We start from the raw sequence: 10,726 nt of genomic DNA, 5'->3' as shown, positions 1-10,726 counted from the left end.
GCGCTCCCAGTTGGGTTCCTGCTGCTTACAGTTGTGTCCCAGGGCTCCAGCAATGCCTCCACGTGGTCCAGGTATGTCTCCCAGTGCCTCCTGGTCCCTACCAGTCCCCTCCCATACTGGGATAGGACTAGAAGGGATTGGGAGGTACTGAGAGGGACAGGAATAAACAGGGAGGGACTGGGAGGGGACTGGGAAAGGAGTGGGACAATGTGGGAGGGGACTTGGAGGGACAGGGAGGGGCCATACTGGGAAAGGACTGGGAGGGGACTTTCACAGCTGTCTCCCAGTTTTCTCCCAGTTGGGTTCTTACTGCTTCCAGCTGTCTCCCAGGGCTCCAGGACTGAAGGCAGGTGGTGCAGGTATGGCTCCCAGTCTCTCCCAGTAACTTCCAGTCCCTACCAGTCTCCTCCCAGACTGGGAAAGGTGTAGGAGAAAATGGGATGGACTGGGAGGCTGTAAAGGGCTCTGGGAGGGAAATGGGGGGGCTGAGGGGGGTATTGGGAATTCCTGGGTCATGCTCCCAGTGCTCCCAGTTGTCTCCCAGTGTTCCCAGTGGGGATGCTACTGCTTCCAATTGTCTACCAGGGATCTTGCCAGGTAGTGCAGGTATAACTGGGCAAGGGACTGGAAAGGGATGGGGAAGGGACTGGTTGGGGACTGTCAATGGACTTGGAGAGGAGTGGAAGGGGACTGGGAGGACCACTGGGAGGGCCACTGGGAGGGAATGGGAGGGACTGGGAGGGAATTGGGAGGGACTGGGAAGGGACTGGAAAGGGAATAGGAGAAAATGGGGTGAATGGGAGGGTACTGGGTAAAACTGGGAAGGGACTGGTAGGCGACTTGGAAGGGACTGGGAGGGAATGGGAGGGATGGGGAGGACCCTGGGAGGGGAATGGGAGGGACTGGGAGGAACTGGGAAGAGACTGGGATGGGAGTGGGAAAGGAATGGGACGGAATGGGATGGACTGGGAGGGGACTGGGAGGGAATGGGAGGGAACCGGGAGAGACTGGGAAGGACTGGGAGTGCACTGGGAAGGGACTGGGAGGAGAGTGGCAAGTGACTGGGAGGGGACTGGGGAGGCACTGGGAGGGGACTGGGAGGGAAGTGAGAAGGGACTATGAAGGGCCTGGGACAAAGTGGGAGGGGACTGTGAAGGGACTGGGAGGGGAGTGGGAGGGACACCTGAGTTTCTGAGCCTAGATGAGTCTTACTGCTGTCTGGCTCTGAGCTCAGGAAAACATGCCAAGCTGCTGGCTAACTGCAGACATCACATCGATACGACTGCATCGGCCCAACTTTAGATTTCAAACAGGCAGCACCTGTCTGAACGCTGGAATCACGTAAGCGTGCCCAGGCAGATCACACAAGCAGGCTCCATGTCCGGCACAGCCCTGAGGGCACTCGCCAGCTAGCAAACAAGCATCACACAGCAGGATGTGGGGGAAGACAATTGGAAGGGTAAAAGTGAGAAAACTCACGGGTAGGAATAATAGTAAGAGCAATAATAAGAAGAGCAGAAGTCCTAAGGAGGATAAGGAATGGAAATGAACACTATTGCTCACCATCAGCTGAGTGAGGTTAATCCAGTCCTGGAGAGTAGTCCACTGGCCAACCTGCCCTCCAGTTTTCTTGCTGAGCACGTGGAATAGCCTTGCTAAGTTAGAAAATTCTTGCTGAGTATGCAGCGTGCTCAGCGGTAATGAAAATGTCCGTGCATTATCAACACTGTTTGCAGCACAAATCCCAATCCAAACCCACCCCGAGACACCCCCAGCTTCCACGGGAGCCTGCAGAGACGTCCCAAAGGGTCATTCAGAAGCACCCAGGTGCCTCTACAGGACCCTTGACCCTTTTAGATGACCCCACGAGAAATTTAGATATCCCCAGACCCTTTTAGGTGCCCCCAGACCTCCTCTCTCACCCCCAAATGCCCTGCGGATGCCTCCAGATCACCTTCAGACGCCGGAAGGAACACACCTGGGAGTCCCAGGCCGGGACCCCTTCCCCCACCAAAGGATGGTGGCTTGCAGGCACCGTGGGGCATAGAACGACGTCAGGCGCCGAATCGATTGCTCTCCATAACCATTCCTGTGCCAAAGCTGCACACCCGGCGCCCGCCTCCGCCCCATGAAAGCACGCCACAGCCCATGAGGCGGGCGGGGGTGCGGGACCGGAGCCGCTGCGGCGCATGCGCTGTATCCATAGCGACGCTCGAGTAACGCTCTCCGCCCTCCCCTCTTCCCCTAATAATTTTCGAGCATCTCAAGCATTCAGCGCAGTTAGGCTGCAGCACTGATCTCCCACGGGGCGGTACACGCCGCTGCACGGCTGCCCTTCCGACCATTACACACAGGGTGGCAGCAATGAGCTCCCACGGGGCGGTACACGCCGCGGCACGGCTGCAGCGCCGACCATTACACACAGGGTGGCAGCAATGAGCTCCCACGGGGCGGTACACGCCGCGGCACGGCTGCAGTGCCGGCCATTACACACAGGGTGGCAGCAATGAGCTCCCACGGGGCGGTACACGCCGCGGCACGGCTGCAGCGCCGACCATTACACACAGGGTGGCAGCAATGAGTTCCCACGGGGCGGTACACGCCGCGGCACGGCTGCAGTGCCGACCATTACACACAGGGTGGCAGCAATGAGCTCTTCCCTGGGCGTGGGCAGCAGCTCGGCTCGTACCTGCTCAGAATGTTTTCTATTTACATTACAAACCACAACGCGCACAAGCCCCTGTTTTTAATTTGTACGGACACAGGCTGTGTTTATAGTTCAAGCCCCTATGTGATTTTATTTTGTTCTTAAAAATAAAAATCAATCCAATTCCTCACTCTCTAGAGGAAACTGAGAGGTTTTGCTCCATATTGCCTCACACCAGTACTTAACATTTTAAAATATTTTGTGATCTCCTCCGAGAATTTTCAGCATTCAGCAGTTTGCAGGGGGTGCCCCCAGCCCTCGCTCACCAATAAGAATCCTGACACTCCTAGGCAGGCACTGTCGGGGTGGCAGCCATGAGGTGACATCAGCCTGGGGCAGCTGAGGAACCCTGGGAGTGCTGGCCTAACAGACAAAGCCTTCTTTGATCTGGGCACCAGCTGCAGTTCTCAGCAGTGCCCAGCTGCAGAGCAAGGGCCTGCACCTTTGTCCCAGTCCAGGTGGAGAGAGAACTGCCAGGAACAGCTTCACTGCTCCACTTGTGGCATCCCCAGGTAGTGCTGGGAAGAGATTTGAGGCTACTGGAAGGGCACTGGGAGCACTGGGAAGGAGATTTGGGGGTTACTGGGAGAACTGGGAGGGCACTGGGAGCCCCTACTGCATCCTTTAAGTATCAGGAGGCAGGTAGGAATTCCTCATCCATCTCTCCCTAAGTGCAACCAAGGAGACAGTATGAAGTTTTAAAAGCAACACAGAGAGTCGTAATTCCTTGTGAAGTGATAATCTGCCTGCAGAAGTCACACTGCCAGAGGCAGACACCAGGAACAAAAGCCAGGGCCATTGCCGAGACAAAGCAGTGACTTGTGATTTTAGTTACACAACTAACCCAAGTGGAGCAATCACAGCGCACAGTCATCGGGGCCGGGGGGAAGGGCATCGCAGTATCTTAGTCTCTTGCTGGCAGGGCACAGGAAGGGTAGAGCAGCTGCCTTTGCCTTTTCACAGAATCACAGAATGCATCGGGTTGGAAGGGACCCTCAAAGGCATCTTGCCCACCCCCTAGTCAGCAGGCTGCTCAGGGCTCCAGCAAGCTTGACCCTGAATGTCTCCACAGATGGGGCCTCCACCACATCTCTGCCCAACCTGTCCCAGTGTCTCCCTACCCTCACTGTGAAGAACTTCCTCCTGACGTCAAACCTAAATCTCTCCTGCTTTAGTTTCAAACCATTGCCCCTTGTCATGTCCCCACAGGCCCTTCTGAGCAGTCCCTCCCCAGCCTTTCTGTAGACCCCTTCAGATATTGAAATGCAGCTCTAAGATCCCCCCTGGAGCCTTCTCCTCTCCAGGATGAAGAGCCCCAACTCTCTCAGCCTGTCCTCATAGCAGAGGTGCTCCAGCCCTCTGATCATCTTTGCGGCCTCCTCTGGATCTGCTCCAGCAGGTCCACATCCTTTTTCTGTTGAGGGATCCACAGCTGGACACAGCACCCCAGGTGAGGTCTCACCAGAGCAGAATCACCTCTCTTGACCTTGTTGGCCATGCTGCTTCTGACACGACCATTGGCCTTCTGGGCTGCAAGGGCCTATTGCTGGTTCATATCCAACCTCTCACCCACCAGCACCCCTCTCCTTTGCTGAATCAAGAGCATGAGGGCACTGTGGCTGGTCCTAGGGCAGGGTCAGTGGTGACATTCATCAGAGAGTACCAGGAGGCCCCTGCTAGAAGGGGAGTCTCAGTCACCTCCCAGGCAACCTAATCCAGCATTTCAAGGTCTATGCAGAGGTAATATCTGAGGCCAATAATTTCCCTTAATTAAGTCTTCTACGTCCTGAAGCACTAGATGCTATCCACTGACTGAAGATAGGAAATCAATAATGTGAGTTTATTTAGCTCCCTCCTTCAGGGGCCCTTGGAGAGCAAGCAAACAGCCCACTGCCAGAGGAAACAACCGAATTCAAGCAGTGCTCAGGCAGGTAGGTGGAACACCAAACCTTCAATAGCTTGTCTCAGATCTTGGGGTTTGAACTAAACACAGCGGTAAGGCAGCAAGTGATGTTTGCTCTAAGAAAATGAGTTTTCCAGTAGACCCTCAGACCAGAGAGGTAAAAAGAGAGGCTTATAATCAAAAGGGCCCTGAAGTGTCCACGGCTCCCCTATTGAGGGAGAAAAGCTGGATGTTCAAGAGCTGTACGTCTCTCCTTGGCAGGCAGGTCCTGTTCCAGGGTACACCACGTGCCCTTGACCCTGTCTTGAGGGAGGGATCTCTTTTGTGATCTTCAGGGATTTTCTAGAGAGGGTACAGCAAAGGACTGACTACGAAGATGTTGAGGGGACTGGAACAGCTCTGTGAGGAGGAAAGACTGAGACAGTTGAGGGGACTGGAACAGCTCTGTGAGGAGGAAAGACTGAGAAAGTTGAGGCTGTTCAGGCTGGAGAAGAGCAGCCTGAGGGGAATCTCATCAATGCTGATCAATACTTCAAGGGTGGGTGCCAGGATGGGACCAGGCTTTGTTCAGTGCCCAGTGACAGCACAAGGGGCAATGGGCACAGACTGGAACATCAGAAGTTCATCTGAACATGAGGAGGAACTTCTTTAATTGAAGGGTGCTGGAGCCCTGGAGCAGGCTGCCTAGGGAGGTGGTGGAGTCTCCATCTCTGATGACATTCCAAACCCACCTGGACATGTTCCTGTGTGACCCCCTCTAGATGACCCTGCCTTGGCAGCAGGGTTGGACTCCATGATCTCCAGAGGTCCCTTCTGAGCCCTACCATTCTGTGATTCTTTAAGATGAAAACAAACAAACAATCAAACAAACCTCACTAAGAGGACTAATTTGCAGCTCTGTCTACAGTCTACCATGCTCCCTGGCTTTACAATATCTCTTAAGCTCTGTACCCCAGGGCTCCATTTCTGCACCACAAAAGCCTGCTCAGGACATAGTTTGGTTATTGCTGCTAAAACCCAGAGGACAAAGAAAAGATCATTATTGCAGCTCTGGCTTCCTGGCTCTCCCTTGCCTTGGTAGGTGGTTGTGAGCAAGGAACTAAGCTTAGGAACAGGAAGAAAGGCACAAGCCTTTCAGCAGCTGCCTGCACTCAAACAAAAGAACCTGTGGAGAAACACATATCCAGTTATTTGTTCACAGTAAAGAGACAAGCTTACACCTGAACTTGGAAAAAGACAACGAGACACCGTTTAATGAACACAAGTCTTGTCTTACTCAACTCCAAGGCAGCAGAGGCCTTGGCACAGAGCAGAGTTCCTGAAAAACATGGAAACATAGAATTGTTTGGGTAGGAAAAGACCTTTAAGATCATCAAGAGACCTTTAAGAGCATCAAGACCCAAGACTACTGTGGCAAATTCACACCTTGATCTCTAGATTTTTTGGTAACACCTTGAAAGTCTGGTACAAAGGGCAAGTCCACACTGCAGCCTGAAGCAGCAATGACATCATGCTAAGGGAGACGAAGATGCTGAGCTGAAGGCAGTGCCTCCGGAGTTGCACTGTCAAGTTTTAATGCCTGAGTCCCAGGGAGTGAACAGGAGGGGGACAAGAGAGTTGGATTTAAAAACAAACTGAAGATCTGCTAGATAAAAAAAAAAGGTCCAAACTCAATCTTGAAGTTGTGCTCTGTAGCACAAAACCCCAAAAGTCTCTGGCCTCAAACAGCTCAGCGCCTCAAGTAAAGCAGAGGAAAGTTGTGGCAAGAGCTCACCAAGTTACAGATTTCTCCCCTTTGAAATGCAGAGATCACAGTCTCACAGTATCACCAAGGTTGGAAGAGACCTCGAGGATCATCGAGTCCAACCTGTCACCACAGACCTCATGACTGGACCATGGCACCAAGTGCCACGTCCAGTCTCCTCTTGAACACCTCCAGGGATGGTGACTCCACCACCTCCCTGGGCAGCCCATTCCAAGGACGAACGACTCGCTCAGTGAAAAACTTTCTCCTCACCTCGAGTCTAAACCTCCCCTGGCACAGCTTGAGACTGTGTCCCCTTGTTCTGGTGCTGGTTGCCTGGGAGAAGATACCAACCCCTTCCTGGCTACAACCACCTTTCAGGTAGTTGTAGAGGGCAGACAGAGGAGAAAAAACTGGATCAAACTCATCCCTGGAAAAAAAGAGCCTGAAAAATGAAAGATAAAATCCATTTTGTAAGAATCACTGTGAAGCCATGTGCACCACTTCAACACAGAGCCCAAACTGCATATAGAATCTATAGGATACCAGAGAGTTTCTATGACTTAGGAAGGCTTTGTCAGTCAGATGCCATCAGCACCTAATGCTAGAGAGAAGAGACCCACACTCCCTCCCCCCGTTCCTGTCCTTTCCAGGACCTGTAGAGAGCAATAAGCTCTCACCTCAGCCTTCCCTTCCCCAGTCCAACTCCCCTCAGCACCTTTATGACCCTCTGCGGGACCCTCTCATAGAATACATAGAATAAACCAGGTTGGAAGAGACCTTCAAGATCATCGCGTCCAACCCATCAACCAATCCAACACCACCTAAACAACTAACCCACGGCACCAAGCACCCCATCAAGTCTTCTCCTGAACACCTCCAGTGATGGCGACTCCACCACCTCCCCAGGCAACCACCTCCAGTGGTTTCATGTCTCTCTTGAACTAGGGAGCCTGGAGCTGGACCCATCTCTCCATCTGTGGTCTCCATAGGGCAGAGCAGAGGGAGCGGCAAATTGCCCTCAACCTGCTGGCCACGCTGTTGTTCGCGGCCCCCCAGGAGACAATTTGCCTTCTTGGCCACAAGAGCACATTGCACACGGTCAGTCTGTTGTCCCCCAGCACTCCCAGCTCCTTCTCCTTGGAGCTGCTTCTCAGCAGGTCACCCCACACCTGTACTGGTGCAGGGGGTTACTGCCCCACAAGGACAAGCCCCTCCAGTTGCCCTGGTTGAGGTTTAGGAAGCGCACTGCAGCCCGACGGCGCGCAGGGCCCCGCGACACTCTCACCCGCGGACCTACCGCTGGCTTCGGTGGGCAGCTAAGGGCACAGGGGGGGCTCCAGTAAGCCGGGCACGGAGACGGACGCAGGACCAGGCCACGGGGTACATAGTACCGCCACCCTCCCCCCGGCCATTGCCCCTTTAAGCCCCTCCCCGAGCCCCCGCCCGCGACTCAGCGGAGCTGCCGGCAGCGGCGCGGGCCGCGGGCAGCGCTCGGGATCCGGCTGTGCGGGTGGGCAGCGGCACCGAAGCGGCGGTTCCCGGGCAGCGGCATGTCCTGAGCAGAGCGACTGAGCGGCGCGGAGCCGAGCTGGGCCTCACTCCCCGCACCCACCACGGAGGGGTCGGCGGAGCCGCGGGCCAAGTGCCGGGCCCCCATGAAGGAGAAGGAGGCGGGGGCGGAGCGGGGCAAGCCCGCCACCTACACCGGGGACAAGAAGGCTCGCATGGCGGCCAAGACCAACAAGAAGTGGGTGCGCCTGGCCACCGTGCTGGCCTACGTCCTCTCCGTCTCGCTGGCCGCCATCGTCCTCGCCGTCTACTACAGCCTCATCTGGCAGCCGGTGCGTGGCGGCGGTGGCTCCGCTTCCAGCCCCGGCCCCGCCGCAGCCGCCACCTCCTCTTCGTCCGCGCAGCCCCGCGCCGCCCCGCCGCCAGCGCCGGGCGCCGGGGCCGGCCCAGCACAGGAGGCTCCGCCAGCGCCGCCGCGGACGGGCCCCGACCCCCCCGGCCTCGCCCGCACCGATCGCCCGGATGCGTCGCAGCCGCCGCCACCCGGGGCCGAGCCGGACGCGGGGGACAGTGCTGCCGCCGCGCTTCACCGGGTGCCGGGGAGTCCTTGAGGCGGCGGCCGGCAGCGCTCGGCCCCAGGCGCTGCGGGAGGACAGCGGGGAGCGGTCGCGCTGCAGCCCAGGAGGCCGAGGCCGAACTCCGGGGGAGATGTCCGCCGAGGCCCGCAGGAGGATGGAGGCCGGCGGGGGACTGCCGGAGGTGGGATGGGGTCGGGAGAGCCCCGAGGAGCTCAGGCGGGAGACTGACCCGGACTTTGCCTCGGTGCCACTGCGGTGGCTTCCCTTTCCCCCCCCCATTTTTCCACCAAAGGGGATTCTGCGGCTGCGTTCTTCTTTCTGTCCAGGGCTAGGCTTCCCCCTTCGAATTCCTCTGCTGTTTCTGCCACTGTTGCCACCTACCTAAGGATATCCCTGTCCCAGATCCCTCACTATTTACCGGACCAGCTGGGAACATGATGAATTTAGAGGCTGTAAACCATTGTTTAAGTAAAAAGAAAAAAACAAGTCCAGTTTTGTTTAACGATGAGCATAAACTTATTTAAAAACCATGTGGAAGGTAAATTGACTTGTTTACTATATTAAAATATTTTCCCAATATGAAAGTCTCGGCAACACAGCATGTATTCTTGGGTGGTGGGGTGGGTGGATTGGGAGGAATGCCCAGCTGGGTGGGCTCTCCAGGTAGCAAAAGTGGTTTGCCTACGCTAAAGGGCAGCTGTGGCATTTGATGATGTCGATTCATTTGTCATTAATCTCCTTAGGTGAGGCTGGAGGAGCCTCTGTGATGCCTCAATCCCACTGATGATGGCTCAGCATGGGTGATGGCAAATGGTTTGATCTTCCCTGGCAGAAAAGCTAAACCCAGATCTGGTGCTCTCTTCTCTGGAGCTGCTGCAGTAGGCATGGGTGGGCAGCTTTGGTGGGTGTGCTGCAGGGTGTTTCCTGGCTCTTTTATCTCTGCTCTTGCCTGCGTAGTGTGACTGATCTTAGAGACATCTCCCAGCACCTTGGTGGCATCCCAGAGGCGGTGGTATCAGGAGACAAGGCTGTGCCATCCAGCTCCTGATGTGCCCTGGAACAGGCAGTGCTCCCAGTTTAATGCTTTCCTGCCCTGTAGCCTGCAGAAATGTTCTCTGCAGCTGTGTTTATGGATGAGCTGTGCAAAAATTGTGGCTTTACCTGACCGAGGACATGGGCTATTGCCTGGGGAGCTGTGAGACCTCTTGATCATAGCAGCTGCTCTTCAGATTGATGGTTTTGGTTGAATGCCTTAACTGTGAGGCTGCCAGGCTGTTCCGGGTCCCTGGAGTTCAGATTCCTTCTGCTGAGGGACAAAAATGTGCTCTGAGGAGATGCAGGCATTTAAGCTGTGCACATCACAAAGGTGCTGTGTAAAATACAGCACTGGAATGTTTAAAGTTGAGAGGGGGAAAGAGCTGTTTTGTACCTAAATGGGAATGTCTAGGACTAGCGGTGGTGTGTTGAGCCTGCATCTCTTGAAGGGAGAAACAGGAGTAGAGGGCTCCCAGACAGAAGTTAAGTGGGGGGAATGGTATGGGTGTGAGCTTTCACCCTCCTTTTCCATCTTCTGGAGAGCCTGCAGAGGAGTCTGTGGTGTTAATGTGCTAGAGAAGAAGGTTGGCTGGTGGAAAGGAAAGAAAAAATACCAGTATTTAGTAATGTTAGTCCAAAGCATTTGTGTGATCACTGCCACCCTCCTGCAGGGCAGGTAGAGGAGCTGGTGAAAATGCTGCAAGCCCAAAAGCTGTGGCTCTAGCAGGTGGCTTCCCTGCCACCCTGTTACCTCCTGAGCTGCCTCTAAATTCTTCTTGCTTACGCCCTGCAGTGGCTGGGCTGCTGGTGTCCTGGCAGCATTACCAGATCTGGGGGTAGCTCTGTGTGGCAGTGGATGACTTTGTCCCTTGGCAGTTAGATCTGTGGCAAGTTAAGGCCTGTGGGTGGGGCTGCCACACGTGGGCAGTAGCTCTGGGTCCTGCTAAGGTTGCTCTCCTTCGTGTACCTCTCTGCTTGCAGAGTGAAAGGCTTTCCACAGCTCTCTGAGGGAGTGATGAGTGAAAAAGAGACACATCAGGCCCGTTGTTTGGTGCCAGCTGAGTTTAGTCTGTGTCTTGGCTTCGGTACTAAAAGCAGCACCAGTTGGGTAGCATCTCTGGGGTGGAGCTTGTGTTTAAGGGGAAGAATCTCCAGGGAGCAGAGCTTGTGTTTAACTGTTAGACCCTTTGGAGATAAAGAAAAGCAAGGTGGAATGACACAGATGCTGGGATTTCACAGCATCACAG

General features: G+C 55.1%; 1 protein-coding gene across 1 annotated transcript; it reads left to right on the top strand.

Annotated features, from left to right (window-relative positions):
* Positions 1 to 7,785: 7,785 nt before the first annotated feature.
* Positions 7,786 to 9,028, top strand: LOC128898340 (putative transmembrane protein INAFM2). Its single transcript, XM_054171809.1, has one exon. It carries the CDS (start codon positions 8,013 to 8,015, stop codon positions 8,475 to 8,477), a length of 465 nt encoding a protein of 154 aa, XP_054027784.1. The 5' UTR covers positions 7,786 to 8,012; the 3' UTR covers positions 8,478 to 9,028.
* Positions 9,029 to 10,726: the final 1,698 nt, after the last annotated feature.

This window comes from Dryobates pubescens, chromosome 22, assembly GCF_014839835.1.
Source record: "Dryobates pubescens isolate bDryPub1 chromosome 22, bDryPub1.pri, whole genome shotgun sequence".
NCBI lineage: Eukaryota > Metazoa > Chordata > Aves > Piciformes > Picidae > Dryobates > Dryobates pubescens.
The sequence above is the reverse complement of the archived record's forward strand: the minus strand, read 5'-3'. Positions and strand labels throughout refer to the sequence as shown.

Excerpts from the sequence above, each read along its gene's own strand:
- LOC128898340 (XM_054171809.1), top strand. The coding sequence starts at position 8,013 with ATGAAGGAGAAGGAGGCGGGGGCGGAGCGGGGCAAGCCCGCCACCTAC.